This window comes from Neopelma chrysocephalum, unplaced genomic scaffold (genome assembly GCF_003984885.1).
Source record: "Neopelma chrysocephalum unplaced genomic scaffold, ASM398488v2 Primary Assembly neopelma1_25, whole genome shotgun sequence".
In the NCBI taxonomy this organism is placed as follows: Eukaryota; Metazoa; Chordata; class Aves; order Passeriformes; family Pipridae; genus Neopelma; species Neopelma chrysocephalum.
The window spans coordinates 17544138-17564644 of NW_020897694.1; the positions used below are offsets into that span (position 1 = coordinate 17544138).

Sequence of the window (20507 nt, forward strand, 5' to 3'; positions counted from 1 at the left end):
GTTCCAGTAAGCCTTACTGTACATCTCTGAAATGGGTACCCAGAATGGCAAGGGTTTTTTTCATTGCCATGCATGCTGCATCCTGCCTTCACCAGGGAAAAAAAGGAAAAAACAAAACAAAACAAAACCAAAAAACCAAACAAAACCAATGAAAAAATCACAAAGGAATATAAAACCTTTCATGCTCTCGACATTGCAATGTCTAAATCACATGTGGACAATTCAGGTTTAAGTCACCCAGTTTAGCAATGAATGTTCTTTGAATCTACTTAGTGTCTGTACTACTGTGGGACTGAATTTCTCAGTAAAGTCAAAACAACAGTAAACCAAACAATCATTATTTCATGGCCAATGCTGCTCATGGTTATTGCTACTACAATCCTCATGTACCTAGACAGGATATTTTTTTTTTCTTTTTCCCTCTGAAACCCAGGATATAACTTACTCATTGTAACTCAATAATTTTATTTGTAGCACAGCTGCAGCCATAGAGGGAAACTCGTAAAAGAATTGTACCTATCAAAAAAACCCTTTTATCTACTGACTTCTTCAGCTTCCCTACACACATTAAAAAATTTCAGCATTTAAAAAGCTCCTATGCTTTCAAAGAATATATAAAAGATTTGGCATCATCAGGATATGCACATACTTGTTTTTATGCCACATCATATCTCTGCACTCATCCTTCCCTTTACCACTCATCCTCTGATGATGTCTTCTCACAAAGTAGTATCTCTGACTTTCTCTGCATTTGCATGAGAGCTGCTATCAGTTGCCATTCAGGATTTGACAAAGGCTTTGAAAGTTGCCATATTGGTACTATTAGCAATAAGAAAACCAGCATCTTCATCAGTCATTTTTCACTGAAAGTACAACGTTGAAAAAAGCTATTCTGTTTACTGGACCAACATGCCACACCTGGGAGACTTCAATATACAAAGTACAAAATACATGGTAGATGCACTCTACTCTGCAGATGTACTCTCCCAGGGGTGAGAGGAGTGCCTTTCACAGTCTAATTTGAAAACCAGGGGAGAATATTATAGCAAAAGCTGATATTCTGAAAGAGGAATATTAGTAACAATGAAATATGGTAATTCAATTCCTCATTTCCCCTAAGGAAGGTGTAATTGTGATGTGCATATATATACATACAGGAGACATAATGTGCAATACAGAAATGTAACTGTATTTTGCTAATCTTAATGGACATCTCAGATCAAAGCAATGCTAGTGCACACAGACACTTCTGTCAGAGTAGCTCACTGTAGTTTACTTTAAGCATGTTTTCACTCATTTAACTTCAGGTAGTGCTTATAGCCAATTTAATAATACTGTCACAAAACACTCTGTAGATACTCTTAGTATGAATGAGCCTATTCCAATTAACCAGGCTGTCAGCTAAACCAAATGAATGCTCTCCCTAGACTTTTTGCAAGAGCTGAACTAAACTGAATTCAACTGTTCCAGCTTCAGTATACAAGAATAGCTTGATAACAGTAAGATGAAATGGGGGGGAACTCGAGTCTACACATGAGCTTGTATCAGCACAAGTCTGTCAGTAAAAAACCTAACAGGAATCTACAGCACCATTAATGGAACTAACACCCAAAGCAGAATCTCTCAGCAAAATCTAAGAGATTGGTGCCTAATGGAAGCAACTTCTATATATATTCTACAGCAGTGGTAGGAATAAATTATCTTCATAGTAGAGTAAGTTAAGTAGGATCAGAGTAAAGGTTAAAAATCCTATAGTAAGGTAGCTTATTCCTTGATTCAAAAGTGTGTCTCATGCAATTATAGACTTTTTTTATTCCCCTAGGCAGCTGGGATTTTCCCAGGATACCCATTCAAGTGTATGTTCAATCAGTACATATTCAGGAATTCACCTCTTGTCTATACAAAGTTTCAAGGAGGTCAAGGAGAATTTTGTCATTGCCTCCAGTGAGGCCAGGCATTTCACCCACCAATCTTGCAGCTGAAGTGAGGTCTTTGGATAAAAACTTTGTGAAATATAAACAGCCCAAGTCCTGGGCACATTTAATAAACTGAGCAAGATGTCTCTCCATCTAACGTTTAGCTTACTTTATCAACTAAAAAAAAAAAAAATCGACATAGTTCCATTTTCTAAAGTAGATATTTTAATAGGTGAATTGTGACAGTCCTTTTCTCTCCAGCCACATCCTTCAGACTGCATGTATATAGAAATACATTTTGCACGCACTCAAAATGCTTTAGCGAGATCCATTCTCTCAGATGCCAAGCTCAAGTGCAATACTTTGCATATCAGTTTTTCTCTATAATAGTCTGCAAAATCACTCAGCAATTGCAAGATTCCATGACCCACCCACTCTATAAGCTGGGGGCTAAGAGCACACAGGGCTGAAAAGAAGAGAGAATATTTTCCATATCTTGTGGAAAAGTGAGGTTATAGTGATTATCACGAGAGTAAACTAACTCTTGTGACTGTTTTCTTCAGAGATGTATGTAACTTCCAAAAGCAATAACAAATACAGTCTTTATTCATTCTTAAAAATCAAGTTCTGGGACATACTAAAACTTGCTTTTTAGTGAAAGATAAATATAAGAAAAAGTCTGGTTTTATGACTTGTCAATAGATACTTAAGAAATAATTTTGCAAATAAGAAAAAATTGCATTCTCCAAATCAAACAAAAAAATTACAGATTCAAGTTAGATATCGAGATATAGTTTTAGGAAGCTACTCTATATAGGAGCTACAACACAAGCCATCTAAGCTTTGCAAAGTTCTAACAAGTTACTTTGCCAACTGCCTTACTCCTTTGACATAAAAAATGAAATATGTTGCTTCTGTGCAATTAAGTTACTATTTGGGAATTAGATTGTGTCATCAGAACTCATGAGGATGTCTATGAGTGAATTTGACCTGAGATGAGATTGTGGGAGGGATCTCCTTCCTCCTGGGCTGCAAATAAATGTGTCCAAGAATGTTCCAGGGCGCTATGTTCCAGCTGGCCCCAAAGGGACAGCGTCCATACTGGGCAACTCCTTTAACCTCTAAAAGAAGGGAGCTGCTGACAAGCTGACTTTTGGGATGACCCTGGAACATTTTAACTCCTGAAATGTGCTTGGGAGAGTACTTTTTGGCACATGCTTCACTCATACAAGGCAAAGCTTTAACGCTTCACTAGCATGGGCAATTGCAACCCATTGTCCAGAAACATTTCCACCTACTGTCTGATTTACTCTGGTGGCCAGACTGTTGCACACTTTCAAACTTTGTACTAAAATTGTATGTATGCAGGAGAGAAAGTTCAGGGACAGTTCTGATGTAAAGTTCACTTTTTATACCATAATGCCCCAGACCATATATATTTTTGTAAAACTTACGCAGTCTTTTTCTTCCACTTGAGATGAAGGGGTCTGAGGAATGCCAAGAACAGTACTGAGAATAGTAGGCAGTGTACAGTGAAGATAGTCTTCACATGAAGCTAGTTCTTTAGATATATAGCTGTATTATGGTATCCTCATACACTGGTTTTAAAGTATGAACACAACGTTTCTCAAAAAAAAAAAAAGAATCACTGAGGGATAAAAACATACATGATAACCAACTGCATAACCTCCATCTGCAGAGCAGCAGAGGTAGAAAACAGTAAACCTACTGCTGAAAGATGGAATGCATTCAATGAGTTCTGCAAGAAGGCATTGATGCTCCTGCTTTTCTTTACTACTCAATGCAGCTACAGTTAGGTTAAGTGCATTCTTTGTCCCTTAACTGTTCTTCTTACATATTTCATAGTGCCACATACTTCGGGGAGAGGTGAAAGGAATCACAAAACATCACTCCATTAAATCAGCATTCTGTCTATGATAATTAAACAAAACTCATGAACAAAATGACCCAAAGCAAACAAAACAATTTCATAATTTTCTCCTCTTTGCAATAGTTTATGCAAGAAAAATGAGAAGGAAAAATAACTGTTCGGTTTATGCATTTGGCAGCGTTTGTGACGCACCAACTTTTACATATATCTTATATGATAACAAGAAGTAACATCAGTGCTCTAAGAAAAACACTGCACTACAGTGGAAGCTGACAAAGGTCTGAGTTGATTTTTAAACCTAAAGTGGAATTGTCTGTGTCTAATTATTGTAACAGTTTTAAGTACAACCAAATAGTGCAGTTTACTTGCAGTACAACTAGTTTTGAAACATGAATTGCTATAGCCCTGATGCTTGTATTCATTTCTGAAGATGAGTGTTAAGTTTGAATGGTCATTTAAAAATTTTCCATTTTGGTGTGTTTTTTTGAGACACACTGTAAGAGCATCAATATATTCTTTTATCAGTAAATGTAACAACAACATGATTTATAACTAGTTCATCTACATTGTTTCTTGATCAAAATAAAATTAGGGTAAAAAAGAAAAATTTAAAAAACCCTGTTGTTCAAGGGCTGTCTATGTTCATTAGTTGGTGATTTTTCCTGACACACCCTTGTGTACTGGCTCAGACTCTACAAGTGAAACTTGTGCTTGCAACCCCTAAATCGCGTCAATTGCCTTCTCTTGTAACATATCTCAGGTGCACCTCGTGGTTTTATAAACTATACATCAGGCTATCAGGAAAGCAGATCTTTTCTGATTATACAGTTTCTTACCTTTTTAAAACAGATTATCTCCTTTGGTAAGATTGTTCTAAAATGTAACTTAAATCCCTAAGTACTAAAATATCCAGAAATAATCATGTATAATAGCAGACTATGTTGTCAAAGCTTTTGATTATTGATAACTTCTACTGTAACGGGAACCAATGCATTTTAGTCTAGAATGAACATTCTAGCCTAGAATGAACATTTTAGCCATAAGCTTCTGTAATCACCATGCATGGGTAAGTCAGAGGAAAAAAAAAAAAAGAGAAAAAAGTTTCCCACAGCACAAGTAAAGAGAAACTTCAGATATATAGCACAACTTCTGCTGCTTTTTCCCAAGGTTGAAAACACTGAAATCCCACCCTGTTTCAAGTGAAATCATTGCTGCTCATGCCCAAAGGTAACTACATTGGCTCTCTACTGAACAATCCCTGTGGCAGAGGAACAGCAGATCATGCTCTTATAGCAGTAAGACGTCTGCCTCTTTCATCTGAAACACAGTGCCAATAGATTAGTACAAAGGGGAACTCCTTGAAGAAACATAAAGCCTTCTTGGGAAATAGAAATCATGCCAAAGCAATGAAAATAAAATGTTTTCTGAAACTGCGGATTTCTATGAATGGAAAAACGCTTTATATCTCTAAGAATGCAGGATAAGTGCAGCAAGGTAATCAGTTTTTCCACCTTGTTCTAAACTTTCTGACAGAGAATACTAATGAGAAAAGCATGTTTCATACTCTTCCTTCACCTTTTGTCCTATAAGTGGCAGTAAACCTTTATGTATTATGGCTAGGAAAGGTCAAGGACAGGGACCAGAAAAAATACGAAGAGAAATAACTAAGACTGACACACAGGATTCTCCACAGATTGAACCACACAATATTTTTGAAATTAAAAGTACTATATTTATCCTCATTATATATATTAGCACGTTTTCCGTATCAAACCGTCCTGATTTCAATGAGACACTAATTTTTAAGTTTCCAGTTTAAAATTGGATTGTGTAAAGAGAAACAAACGTATTTTCATTGATAAGGATTTGGTGTGCTTTTCACAATGTAATCTATCCCACTCTGTAATTGATTTATTTAAGATGAGCCAATACAATGCTGACATTTTCAGTAAGATATCTATCCAACACTATTCATACAGACACTACTCAATCAAGCGTGCTCTCACATTCAGCCAATTTCTTTCTGGGACTCTGCTTCAGTGGCTGATTGAGAAATTAGTCTCAGCAAATGAAATCCTTATTACTTGCTGTACCTGCACCCATCTAGGAACACCTGAGACAAGACAGACTGTTCAAATCCATCTTCCCCAACCGTTAATTCTTAAAAATAATTAAATGTTCCACTGTAGTGAAGAAATGCATTCTGTTCTCTTCCTGCCACCTGAGAATAAGCCTTAAGATTTCTCTCATCACAAAAATGAATTATTTTGTATTTTGCCAACAGTGAAAAAGTAATACAGGCAATACCACACATTAAAAAAAACCCAACAAACAAAAAACCCCCCAAAAAAGGCAAGAGCATAAGTGATCTGTACTTTGCTAGTGTCAAGTCACTTCAACCTCAAAAATGTTGAGAGTTTAGCAAGAAAGTGTAAAAAACCTATTGTGTTAATCATTATGACCACTTAACTACTGCACTTCTGCATTTGGAGAATTTTGGCTTTTGAAAACTGATTTGGTAAATCTGTTGAACATGCAAATTCTCACCTGAATATGATCTCAAATCCTTTAGGAACACATTTTATTTCCATCTAAAGCACTATTTATTCTCCACTGGAATCCAAATCTCTTTTTCTTTTTTTTCTTTTACTGCTATGATCACTATCTCAAAAAAAGAAATTATAATTTGGTTACAAACCATTAAAGAGCAAAGTAAAAAATATCTTGAGGCTATTAATAGAGGAATTTATAAATTTCTGTACAAGTGAATTTGATTTATTTATTTGTAGATCACAACATACGGAAAAATAATTTGAAAAAATGCTACTTATTTCCATTGTTACTATAGTCAACTGACATCCAATCCTGCAGGTCTTTAACTTTAAACAAGCCTTACAGTGACATCAGAACACGTAGGAGGTTAACAGATCAAAACTCTAAAGTAACAACAAAAAAAATGGAGCAATAATAAGGGTTTTGATCTCTCTCAGAGAGAGTTTAGACTCCCCAGCAGTCTAAAACCGAAGTCCTACATGATGTATATCTAGCACGATTTTCATGGTTATCCTCAAAACCTGTGTATGGAAAATTTTCCTTACTTGGACCTCTGCTTTCCTATCTCACAGGATAAAGTAGGCCTACTTTAATTACATTATCTCAATCCACTTGGAAAGCCCTCTTAATTCTTATTAAAACAATCCAATCTGTTTGAGGCAAGATTTTTGTTTTATTTAGAATACTAAACCTTAACTAATTAAGTGCAATATTAGGATGTTAATTAACATACACAAGCCAGCTTTTAAGAATCCAGTGCGCACACATGCCAGTTCATACTAACTGACGCCTGGACCCCAGTGCCACAGTTTGCCCAACAGGCAGTGCCCAATGCCATCCTCCTCTACATCCCCATTCCAAGAGTCATACATGCAACTCAATTCACTGGTAATGGGCTTACCTGTGATGATGAGGATCCACTATTTATCCTCATTAAGAATTAAGTGGAAGGTAGCCACCAGTATTTAATGTTAAGACTAGATTCAAATTTCATTATCAACAAGGTGGTTTTCCTTTTCCCTCAGAATCTAACTGGGTAGTCAAAGCACTTACTACACTGCAAAAAGAAAACACAACTACAATTTAGTACTGCATTTTAGCTAGTTTTGAGTTACACCCTCTTTGACTGCCACACTGCTCAGCCATACCACAGTTTTCCAGTTCCACCTTCAGCTTTACTTAGAGTTATCTTCCTCGACCAAAATATAAATGACTGAAAAGACAGTGCTCACCTTCAGTTTTGTCAAGTTCATCAATGCAAAACAACAGATTTACTGTCTACTGAAATAAGTGGGGTTGGGGTTTCCAACACATAGCCTAAATGTTAAAAATTCCCCCAATTAAATGGACTATCTCATTATTCCCCCATTTTTTTTTCAATCAAACCAGGATAGTTTAGGCATAAGCACCTAATCTAATTCAAGAACTACATTCAGTGAATGGAAACACGTGACGGTTACCAACCCCTTCACAAACAAAAATTCTAAAAAAATTAAAATAATAAAGATCACTGTTTATCAGCATCCAAGTACAATCTCACATATATACCCCAATACTCAGTACCAATATATGTTTTAAATATGGACAAATTACTTATGTAACATAAGCCACCTTCTTTCTGGCAAATTTTGCTCAGAAAGATAAACATATACTGTTCATCTTTGTATACCAAAATATCCAAACAGCTGGTGCAGAAAGGAAAGAAAACCACCTTAGATTTTGCACCAGAGAGGTAAGAGGAAAAAAAAAAGATAAAGAGAACAAGCACTTTTTAATTTCACTTGATGATTGATAATCAATACAAACACACAGTGTAAGATTTTTGAGTACTACAGACCTATGTAAAATAGTCCAAATACCAGATCAGAGATGAAAATTAAGGGGTAAAAAGACAGAACATTTACTCAGTGCTCTGGTTTTCAACTTCTAGTGAGTTCTTAATTTATTAGTAATAACTTGTTTTTCTTGGAGAGGGTTCAGAAAAGGTTGGGAGACTTTTCTAAGCATCAGCTTAAAAATACTTACAACTATTCTAAATGCCAATTTAAGAAATTTATAAATAAAATTGAACATTAGGACCTCTCAACTTGGAGAGACATGCTTAGAACAGGAAATGATAGTTTGTTAATAAAGAAAGGTAAATCATTCTCTAGGCTTCCGGTGGGAAACTTGGCAGTAAAAGGATTTTGACCTCAGTGGAAGGTAACTGCGACAAATGACAAATCAAGCAACTTTCTTCTTACAAGTGAGGCAAATGTTTGGCATAAGGCTGGACTGCATTCAGATCTATCATTCCCTGTGGCATATTCTTCTACCTTTAACAAGTAATCCTGTAAGCTTTTTGCACTGACCGTATTAATTACCCTTTTTTTCTCCTCTCTCTGAGTAAAGCCATGCAAGCCTAACATTTTTTGTGAGTGATTACTTATTTCCTATTCGAAGCACAAAAGCTCATCACTTATAGAATAGGTCAAGCTTTCAGTGCCTATTAGTCCTAGTCTGGAATGAATTAACGCATTTTCCTATGTTCGTTTTCCTTTTCTGTTGTAGAAACAGTATATGGGACATCTGTGCAAAGGAAGGAAACAAAAAACCTGTATTATTTTCAGGTGAAGTAAACAGTAACAAAAGAATACACTTAAAAAATCTATTTTCATTTTCATATTAGGCTCACTGTAACTATAACACTGTGAAGTTTGCAATTAGAACTACCAGTTCTCCCAACTCAAAACAAAAAATGGGGGGAAAAAATGACAAGTAGCCAGTTTAATTTCAAACGTTAATATATTTTCTATTTTATAGTGAACATATGCATCGTTCACCCCTTATTTGCAGCAACTGTGACATCCTCATAAAAAGGGGTGACATTTTTAAGATGCCTCTTAAAATAAATATTTCTTTTTATAAAATAATAAAACTTCAAATAAATATTTTTTACACTAAACAATATGTTGAAAAAATTAGAAAATAAAGGCTGAATTTTACTGTAACTGTACAATATACATGAAGTCCGAAGGGAAATCAAAGTCTTGTAATAGAAGGTTTCCGTAAGACAAAATACAATCTAAAAACATACTGATTGATTCACATTCTTCCGAATGTACAACATATTAGTATAATATTTTATGACTGTGCCATGTCTTATGACACCACTTACTTTTCACAGTTGAAAATATTATTGTATATACAAAAATATAGCATATTATCTCTGGCAGAAAACAATGAAAAAAAAGCAGTCATTTACTAATTTACAAATCTTGCAAGTACTATTCACAAACAACAGAGTTGCCTAGGAGTGTCTGTGTTGCTTTAGCTTATGCAATATGTGGGTCACAATGTACTGCATCCCTTTTTTTTTCCCTGTATGCCACTAGCTGGATCCTAACAAGCGTATCAGTTAAGATGGCACACACAGAGAAAAGCATTTCACTGCAAACAGTAAAGTACATCCCCAACCCTTCTACTACAGTGCCAAGACCATAGCTGCTTAGCTGGTTGCATATGTACGTTAAAATAATAATCTTTGTTACTTCAGTATGTCTGACTAGTGATGCTACGTTGGCTTTTCAAAGTTCCTAGGGGGGATGCTGGGAACTTTGCAGCAAACGGTGTTGGAGTGTTTACAGCGGCACCCAGGTCGATTTACCCGGTCGTAACAGCCCTGGCACAACTTAAGGCAACCCTTGGCTGGTAGGTAACACCACAAGCAAGGCAGAAAGAGGGACACTACACCCATGGCGGACCACCTGGTGCAGCAATGTGACTGACTGCAGGAGCAGGGGTTGTCAGCACAGTTGTCCTCGTCATCGTTAGAGCAGTGATAGAAGAGGCCCTTCACGCAGCAAACACAAGTCCCATAATCAACCACGTTCTGGGCTGAGCAAAGACACTGCTTGTCACAAATCCAACATGAGGGCAGGGTCCTCGGATAAGTGCACTCCTTACACTTACACTTTCCACAGTCTTCACACCTATAGCTGTGCGCTCCCAAGTCTTCTTTGCTCAGTGTCTTCAGCTCGCTCGACTTGAGCTCAGACTTGGGCTGCATTCGGACTATCCCATCAGCAACTGGTCCTGAAGATGATCCTAGAAGTCTTTGCTCAGAAGAATTACTGCTCGTACTTGTCCTCGTACTGCTCCGTGAACCTGTGCTGACCGTGCTGATAGATCGGGACAGCGGTGCCCGAGAAGATGTGTGTGTCTGTGTGTGCTGAATCCGGCTAAAATGACGATGCTCGGGCAAGCCATGGGGTCTCTCATTTTTGGATTGGGTTGCTAGCCGAGGAGTGGACTTGACCCCTGGCCGTGGAGCCACCGTAGGTCCCTCTGTGTATTCATTCGTGTTTCGGATAGCTCTGATCTGGTCCAATGACAAGACGTGAACCTGCTGCATTAGGACATCTCGCAGGTCAGGCTCCCCGTGCGGTCTCCCACTGTCACGCCGAGCCTGTAGTAAGGGCTGCGACCCGCTGCTGTGCTGAGCTCTTGTCTCCATCAGTGCCCGGAAGCGTGCTCACCCCGGCAGGCTTAGAACACATCTGAAATCCTAGAGCAACAAAGAGAGGATTCACTATTGCAATACATCTCATGCTCACTCCAGCAGCCTTTCAAGCCTGCGGGATCCCACAGCACTACATGCAATCAAGTAATGCATCAGCCATTAAAAAAAGGAGTCACATCTGAGGCAGAGTATGGGCATCAGTCAGGTGAATGTACTTCCCTTGGCCTGTTCTACCTTCTGCTGTGGAGAGCTTAAGGGGTTTCTTTTCTAGGACTGTGCAGCTTAACTTGTGACTCTAGAAAAGTCTAGATATTGCTCCTGGTAACTAAGGCTTCCCAGGTCATCTTCTGGTTAGGTCATGGCCTTTAAAGTGATTTCAGCCACTTGAAGTGACACTTATTTCACATCAGGCTACTGAAAAACTTATATTAAAAAAAAAGCCTGCAAGTATTCAGCAAGTGTAATGTGACCTGCTGATGACAGACATATAATTTTCCAATTTTGTTTAAAACTGAATAATGTTTTGGTAGGCTAGTCTCTTTACACATTAAATTTTACACGATGTAAATAGGAAATTTTAGTTTAATACCAGTGGTCCCAAGAAAAACACTAAATAGTAATAAAATGTTTGAGGTTAGACATGAAATGAGTTAGTGCTACCAAAAATTTCAACAGCACAAGTAAAAATATCTCTCTTCAGTATTTTTGAGTGTGCCATAGTTGTGTACACCATTGTGATTGTTATTTTAAGGTTCAATACTACAAAAGCAATGTTACCACAGTTGTTTGAGGGGTTTTTTTACGTGTAAAAATTTCCATAGACTACATTTCAAATTGTAAATCTTACCAACAGTGGCTTGTGGGACAGAGGCATGCATAATATAATCAAACAATGCCAACATCCAAGAAATCTAATTGATTATGAATATTGCTTTAAGAGATCATTAACTACAAAGTAGAGATGCAGACGTAAAAATTTAAATGAAAACCCAGTGAAAGACACGGAAGATGAGAATTTGTAAATAACTTCCACACTCAGATATGCACAAGTTTCAAGTACTGCCCTCTAAATTAGTTAATATTTGGTTTGCCTTTCTCATATCTTAAAGTGGTTCCAAAATCCAATTACCTATACAAAAATCCAGAATATATTTTACAACTAAAACCCAATCAGGAATCAACTGTCTTACAAGAACTATGCAATGTCTGTAATTATACCTAGAAAAAGCACCATAGTGTTACTCTGAACACATCAGCTACCAACAATAATACTGTACCGCACTATAATAAAATATAGCCAAGCAGTTTAACAATTAATATCTTTATACTAACAGCAATGCAAAACATTTAACCTTTTAACTCCTGGCTCCCTTCCTTTAAGTGTTTTTTCTTTAAAAAATAATAATAAAAAATCCAACTTAAACAGTGACCACCTGTTTTAAATACTGTCAAATCCTGGTTTTGGACACAGGAGGTATGTCATAGTGTCCATACCTCACAAATAAAAAAAAATAAAGTCTTGCAAATTTGGCTTGAAGCATTGTTTATGTTTTCATCAAATTAAAACCTCTCCCATATCAAAAGTTTCAACCAACAGCCTAAGCAGACGTTCCCCTCATCTGAAATTATCTGAAGATAAAAAATAATAATAAATAAAATACTTTCCCCATCCTTGAGAGGAACTGGCAGCCCTATCTGTCCTCCACGTCCAGATTTCCGCCAGACCCAGCCAGCTTAGAGGATACTGCCTCTCCAGAAATGACAACCCACTGAAAAAGCAAAGCTGACCCTGACCTGAAGGCGCTTCAGACGACCCTGGGATCGGCGGCGGAACCCCCTTAAAACGCCAAGGTGGGAGCTGGAGAAGCAGCCTCCGGTCTCCGCTCCCCTCCCTGTCTCCGGCTCCATAGGGGCGGGGGGCGCCCAGCAGGTGAGAGGCGGCGGCCCCTAGCCCGCCGGAGAGTGCAGACAACCTGGAGATAACCAGGAGACATCCTCTGAGCTGGGAAATGGGAGGGGGCTGCTGCAGTCGCCTTATCAGAAAGTCAAATCCATGTTTTCTTTTAACTCTTCCCCCCTGCCCTCCCCCAGGAGATGCTAAAGGAGGTTCCCCTCCCGGGAAGTGCCAGGCGCCCTGCAGACGGTGCAGACAACACCTCCGGGACAGCTGGGCAAAAGGCAGATTACCCCCTCTCGCCTTGCCCTAAGCACCCATTCAACTTCACAAAGCCAGCCGCTGGAAAAGCTCCTCTTATTTTACGCATATTCTGCAAATTGCCTGACCTTCAGCCCGCCCCGTTCCGCCCTAGCCCGGAGGGACCCAGGAGGCATTTTCAGTGGGGCATCGGGCCGAGCTTGGAGATCCCCCTTTTTTTTCCCCTTGATAGATCCGCTAACAGGACAGGATGCAAAGAACCAGCACATTTATTTGCAAACGTACATTTGCCTAAAAATCCTTACGGATAGGCACGTCTCTCCTGCCCCTGACCTAGCATTTCTCCCCTTTGCATCCGCCAAGAGCAGAGAAGCAGATTTGCCTTTTTGTGAGTACATGTGTGTGATAACACGATTCCCCACTTCTAAGAGCCAAAGTCCACTCTCACCGAGCTCAAGTGCCAGGATTGCTAACTTTTCCTAGCTGAGCTTGGCAAAAGGTCGAGCGAGGGGGACGGGTTTCGCATCGGCACATTTGGGGAAATTTAAAACGCGAGGGGCTTCTTGCGTGCTGTGGAAAAACCCCGTGTCCTGCTGGCCGGGGAAAGGCGAAGCCTAAGGGAGAGAAGTCCTCTGCCCATGAATTTCTGTTTTGTGGCCGGAGCCTGTGCAAGACACCCCCACCCCCATTCCCACTGCACACACACCAACCACCTCCTTTTCTTTCAAAGTGCTTTGAAACCCCCATTAAGGGCCGAGTGTGTGATCAGACTATGGATTAGGGCAAAAGGGACTTTACCATCGGGGTGGGGCAAAGTGACACACAAATAGCTTGCTGAAAACACCAGCAGCTTTTTTCTTTGGGGGAAAGGGAGGTTGCTATGAAGTAACCCACCAAAAAAAAATAAAAGAAACAAAGTAAAAATTAAGGCTTTTCCTTTCCCTCCACACATGCCCTCTACATAGAAGAACTTAGGGAAGCACTTTCCTCGTCTTACAGATCGAATTAGTTTCACCACAGGAGAAATATCTAAGTGTACACACACACACACACACACACACACTCACGTATTTGTACCAGACGCGCACTCACTTCCGAATCACACGGATCTCCCGACGCCACGACAGACGGGCGTAAATCATGCACTGTAAGGCGAGTTTGCTCGCTCTCCCCCAAGACCGGGGGACAAACAGCCCCGACGCTCGCCAACGCCGCAGCACCGTTCCTTCAGCTTCCCCCGAGGCTTGTCGGAAACCCACGCGTGCCCAGCGAGGCAGGAGCGGGCAGTACCTCCCGTCCCCGGCTCCCCGCAGCAGAACACGTCGGAGTGTATCTCCTCCAAGCCCACCCCCCGCCCAACTAGCAGCCCCCGCAGGCATTCCTGCGCGCCCGCGCAGCCCTCCGCCCCCTGCGCAGCCTTCCGCACCCCCGAGGCACCCCGTCGGGGCGCAAATGCGGCTCAGCCCGCAAAACCCAGCGGAGCTCCCCCCACCCCACCCCGGAGAGAAACCGCTCCGAAATCCCACCTCCAGTTCGTCTCTGGGAAAGGAAAGAGAAGGGAAGGTGGGGAGAGGGAGAACCTGTACGAATGGAAAATGGATCGGCCTCAAACATTTCCAGGAGTTTTCTTGAAGCAACCAAGGGGGGGAGGTTACTGAAAAGCTTGTTTTGCAAAGAAGGAAAAGGCTCTCACCGTGATCGCGGCGCTGCACCAAACCCCTCTCTCTCGTATTTTCTTCTTCCTGCGGTTTGCAAATAAATCCAGCCCTAAAGCAAAAAAAATTCTTTTCCAAACTCTGCTTTAGTCCAACTTGTAAATTAGAGTAAGAATGATCACCATGTAAAAAAAAAAAGTCCAGAGCAAAGTTAAGTCCCTCTCCCCAGATCGATTATAAATACTTGTGTGCGCGTATACACTATAATAATAATAATCAAAACACCTCTCCGGGTCGGGGTGGGTTTTCTTTGCTCCTAAAAAGAGATCAGTCTCACACACACGCTTTTCTTTTTTTTCCCTCAATGAACAGGAGGCCGACTCGCCAATACCAAGTCACTTTTTTTTGTTGCTGTTGCAAATGATCAAGAGGAAAGGGGAAAGCCAAAGAAAACAAAATAAAGTGGATCTAAAATAAAATCCCAGAGCTTTCTTCCACTGAGCTCCTCCAAAAAAGCAGCTTGTGCAATGTAGCCGTTCTGCTGAGAAGCTGCTTGCTGCAGGCTCCTCTCCCCTCTCTCCCTCTTAGCTTTCTCGCTCCCTCTGCGAGCGTGTGTGTGTTGCAGGCAGCTCTGTGGTTTGCAATCGGGGGGTTGTTTTGGGAGCGCAGCGGATTTGTGGTGGTGGTTGTTGTTGTGTGTTTGGAGGAGGTGGAGGAGGAGGAGGAAGATTTGAGATCTGAGCTGTAGGGGCTCGGCGTTTTTCTGCTCGCTCGCTCTCTCCCTCTCTCTCTTTTTCTTTCCGGAGGAGGTAGGGTGATCTCTCTGCAAAAGCAGCAGTAAATGGCGTCATGTGGATCTGAGGAGGAACAGAGCAGTTGTTGTCCCAGAGGATATATCGCATCCGGTCCCAGCTCATTGGCTCTGCGGGGCTACATTCACTGGCTCTCCCAGCGCCCTGCCAGCACTTTGAGCTGCGGGAGGCATTCAAAAGGACAGTGCTGCCGCCGAGCCAGCCCGGCGGCTCCGGCCCGTCCGCGGCGCTCCCCTGGGCTCCGCTGCGCGGGGCGAGCGGCAGCTCCGCTCCCGGGGCCTCTCCGCAGCCTGTGAGCACGACAGGCTGCTCCGTGCACAGCCTCACGCCACTCGGGGTTGCTTTTGTGCTCGCGTATTTACTCAGAGGCAGGCGGCGATAGCTTTGCAGGGGAGCCGAGGGGAACTCGCTTCTCCTGGGGAGGAAGGCGCGCTCTTTCCGCCTCTGCGGGCTTTCGGGGAGACCCGTGTTCAAGTGCTCCCCCTTCCCTCCCACACGATTTTCTTAACCGAGTGGAATAAAGGTTTGCACTTTCTGCCCCTCCCCCCCTTCGCCCTTTCCAGTCGCCGGCCGCGCAGGGAGCAGGAAGGGTGATTACTTGGGGCATTGTCCCGCGGATTAACGCGATTAGGCGGCGCTGAGGGCGCCCCCATGCCCGGGCGGGAGTGCGGAGCGGGGCCCGCGGGGCGCGGAGCGGGGCGGAGTGGGCGGCGGGGCTTTCCGCGCCTCGGGCGGCTGCCTGCGGGGTGCGCGGCGGCCCTGGCAGCAGCGAGGTCCCCTCGCCTCTGCGGGGGGTGGGGTAGAATTTTTTTAAGGGGGGGGGAAGCACACAACCCCCCCCTAAACTTTATTTTAATCAGCTCCCATTCGTGCGGGGGACATGGTCTGCGAGCAGCTCTCGAACGTGACTGTCTTCTGGGCGTTCCCTGACACGGCCACAGCTCGGTCCCTTTGGTTCCAGCTGGAAGCACCGACGGGACCGCTGTGGCTGGTTGGGCCTGGGCATCTTGCGCCAACATGTATCTATTAGCTTCCTCGCGTCCCCACGCAGGCATGCACCGAGCACGAGTGTTCCCGGGCCACGTGTGGCACTGCTTAAAAATACACACGGTAAGGCAGGAACGCACTGCGTTATTTACATGAACAACCCTCGCTGCAAAACCCCCACCAGTCCTCTACTATTCGAGGCGATTTCGCAGGTACTTCCTCTCCTACACCTGCTGGTCACCGCTGTGTGGAAGGGGTGGTCATTCCCGATAAAAACGTGTAAAGAAAGAGTGCAGCGCGGCCGGCCTTAGTGTTTTCGTGTTTTTATACGCAAGTATCCATTCTTCCACAATAATATTTTGAGCTTGCAACCTATTTTCCATAGTTGGTTGACAGGGCTATCAGCCGGAGTTACACAGGGCTCACTTCTTTCCTTTCAAGCGGGATCCACCGCTCCCTATCCCGCACAGAGCTGACGCAGGCCGGACATCCGTCCCCTCCCCACCCTCTTCGACCCGCGGGCCTGCAGACGGAGTGCAGTCCCGGCGCGGCGGGGGCTGCCCTCCGACGGAGCCGCAGCCTGGGGGGACTGGGTTACCCTCGGGGATGCCGGGGAGCGGCGGCGCGGCCGCTCTCCCGCCAGAGGGAGCGCGGCGCCGGGGCGGGGGGCGGCGGGTCACGGCTGCTCCGCGGGGGCAGCAGCCCCGGCGCCGGGCAGCGCCAGAGGAAGCCGCGGGCTTTCGCCTGAGCTTCCCCTCGGGAAGGGACGCCTGGCAGCGTGGCGTCTCGGTGAGGATGCAGCGAGAAGAGACCTGAGCATCCTCGGAGGTGTGCCCTGTGTGCAGTCTGCGCGCTCTGTGTCAACAAGGCAATCCACGGGATTAGGCTGTGAGGGATGTATGGGTTAAAATAACTGGGAAAAAGCAGACACGATATTCACCTCACTCTGGAAAGACAAAAATCACTTCCTCCCACATGGTAAAGTCAAAATAGTTTAAGAAGTATGCAAGCCTATACACATGGGAAGGGTGTTTTAAATTATTTATCAGTGTTTATACTGAGTGTATAAATAGTGTTTTAAACCGGAAAGTTCATATCACCATTTTTAAATCCGTTAGTCTGTCGTGCAATCGGCAATTTATGTGCCTGTTCTCAAGTACAGGTGTATACACTTAATATAGAGAGTAGTCTCAAAGACAGATCTGAAAACAGTGAAGCTATTTTTATTCACAAAGTCCGTCATGCATGCAAAATGGTGAAGCATCAATGTCTTATAGTTCAAAAAACCCCCTCCAAAAAACCAAAACTCCAAGCATATAGCATCCAGTGTATGAGTTTGAAAGAGAGGCACCAAGCCTGCAAAGATTTGTGCACTAACTGGCACACAGGTAATCAAGAAACAGTGCACAAATCTGCAAAAATGGTGTGCTTTTTTTTTTTTTGTGCTTGTGTGTTTATGTGTTGGAAACTCAAAGCTGGTTTCTCAGGCTTTTAATCTGATGGTACCTTTGAACTAGTTTTTGGAGGATTACATGTATCACTCACATTTCACATTTCTTGTCATAGAGAATGACTTCATGCATGTGATTATGTTTCCCCTAGTGGATTGCTCTAACCACTGCAGGATTTTTTTTCTGCTTTTAGCCCAAGCAGACCTTGGTTTTGGAGATGAAGTTCTTTAGTTTATTCTCAGCAGAGAAATGTAAGCGTTGTGTATGTGTATATTGGTGTACACACTAATATACACGTATGTTTGTATGCATATGGATGTGTATATTCATGATATATTTGAATTGTAGCAATTCCAGTGACTTCAGTTGAAAAGTGGGGCACAGCCACTTGCAAAGGCTGTGACATGACAGACACCCACCTGAAATAGTTGAAACTTTTCTGCATCATCCTCAAATTGTTCCACGAGATTTTACTTGAGTTGATTTTCAGACCCAGGACCTGAAAACAAGTAGTTTTCCCCCTGTTTTTTGAAAAGAAAGGAAAGTTCATTCATAATGAATTCTTCCTGCAAGGGAATGAAAGTGCAGTAAATTTGCTGACTTTGAGAACATTTTTGTGCATTATCTCATGAGTTAATGCAATTATATGCGAATATTGATTCTGCACATCCTAAAAGGACCAAGTTTGGCTGTGCATTGCTTCTAATGCTCAGTAGTTGCTTAGAAACTTAAACCTTTAATTGATTGTCTTCCGTGTTTGTGACTCTGAAAAAGCTAATGTACACAAAATAATTATATAGCCTTTTTAAAGTGATTACCTGTAAAACTTTTTTGCCTACTGATATTTCATTGAGATTCTCAGGCCAGACAAGGGAACTTAGATATATCATAGAGAGAAAAAGAGAAGTCAAATGCACTGCACTGTAAAGAGCTGGACATTTTTATGAAAATAAATAAGGTCCCTGACTCAGTACTGTTAGTTTTGCTTCTGTAATTTTAATTGTAGTTTACCTGAGAGAAATCCTGAAATTTTCCCCCCTGAAAAGGGGGAAAATGAACAAAGGCTTCTGGGAACACACTCTAGTGTGACAAGGAATAGCACTGCTAAATTTTAAAAATAGAATTAATACCTGCCACTCTGGTTGGGAATGCACATACTCTGCAGCTGCTTGGATTTGGTCTCCCGTTTTTAGTGATGCTCAGATCTTCTGGGATTAAACTACTATTTTTCAGATCTAGCTCATGATAGACACTTTCTTTAAAGGTGATATAGGCCAGATCCTGTGTAACTTTATACCATCTGGTGATTGCCACAGTATATAGAGGCACAGTTGCCAGGAGAATATTTTTTTGTTGAATACCAAATATACTTATGTAAACTTAAAAAATAAATCCCTCTCTTGATCCTTCTGAAATTATGCTGAAGGATACATACATTTAGTGCTTATAATGTAACGTGGAGCTTTTGCATGTAAATTGTTCTAATAAAGCTAGTATGCTCTTTGAAGTGTCATTCAATGTTATTTGGTTATATTTTTGTCCTTGATAAAATCAGCATTGGTTTTTTGGAATTCAACTTTATAAACCTTTCCAGCTTATACAATGCATGTTATAGTTAATTCTCTCAAATGCCTTGAGACCAAATGTTCAAAAATGGGACAATTTCATGTGGATGGGACTAAGTGTAGTTTATTTGCTATACTGGTATTATAGCAGGCTTTTTATGGTGTGGTTGGTTGTCTTAGGGTATTCTTCCTAACATTTTCACTTCTTTGGTAGGAGTAATCATGAGAATGGCAGAACAGACAAGCCGTATCTGTTAATGTTTGTAACATTGCACTTTCTAGACTCATTCAGTTAGAGGCTAGATAATGCCGGGCTTGACTATACTAGAATTTTATGCAAAATTAACTGATTGCCTATTAAAATGTTAATAAGTGCTGGTTTGGAAATTCTCAAAATATTTTATAGAAGGATGCAGACATTTTTGTGTTGACCTGGGATTAAAGTGACTCATAAGAAATGGAAGAGGTCACTGTTAGAATTTATGGGAAATTTGAAAGAAGGTTTCATGAAGAGACTTATCACATCTGTACTGTGGTTTGCAGCAGTAGTTTTCAAATTTCTCAGTCAGTAGACTTTGGACTTTTTCTATGCTTTAGAAGTGAAAAAAAATCATGAGGGAAGTGCAGGTTTTTTTCAGAAAATTACAAATTATGAGACCTCCCATTTAGAAGTAGTCCATAGGAATCCACAGATCACTGTTGGAAAATCACTGATGTAGAGATACCTGAACTAGCTCTAAATTGCAATGTAGTAGACAGATAAATGAATATCTTGGGTACTGTGAGCAATGGAGCTATAAGAACACAGATACCTGCTCTTCTCAGAAGTGCAAGGTAGCTTGCATGGACCTCCATGTGTCACTGCTGTTCCAGAACATAAGGTACTTTTCTTCAGTGGAGGCTGGAGTTGAAAAAATACTCCAAGAGATTAGCAATTGGTAGCATACAGCTTGCAAGTCAGTCAAGGGATACAAGTCAGACTTACAGATTTTGCTGCAAACAAAAGGAAGTAGATTGAGCA

At 41.6% G+C, this 20507-nt stretch overlaps 1 protein-coding gene across 2 annotated transcripts; it reads right to left on the reverse strand.

Moving 5' to 3' along the window:
• Positions 1-9125: 9125 nt before the first annotated feature.
• On the reverse strand, positions 9126-15476 carry SPRY2 (sprouty RTK signaling antagonist 2). 2 transcript variants are annotated; one of them, XM_027674617.1, is made up of 3 exons: positions 14109-14243; positions 12656-12834; positions 9126-10906 (listed from the first exon to the last, which is right to left on the reverse strand). In XM_027674617.1, the coding sequence occupies exon 3, from the start codon at positions 10853-10855 to the stop codon at positions 9914-9916; it is 942 nt and encodes a 313-aa protein (XP_027530418.1). In that variant the 5' UTR covers positions 10856-10906; positions 12656-12834; positions 14109-14243; the 3' UTR covers positions 9126-9913. The 2 variants fall into 2 exon arrangements, with proteins under 2 accessions (XP_027530418.1, XP_027530417.1); XM_027674616.1 differs by lacking the exons at positions 12656-12834; positions 14109-14243 and adding an exon at positions 14710-15476.
• Positions 15477-20507: the final 5031 nt, after the last annotated feature.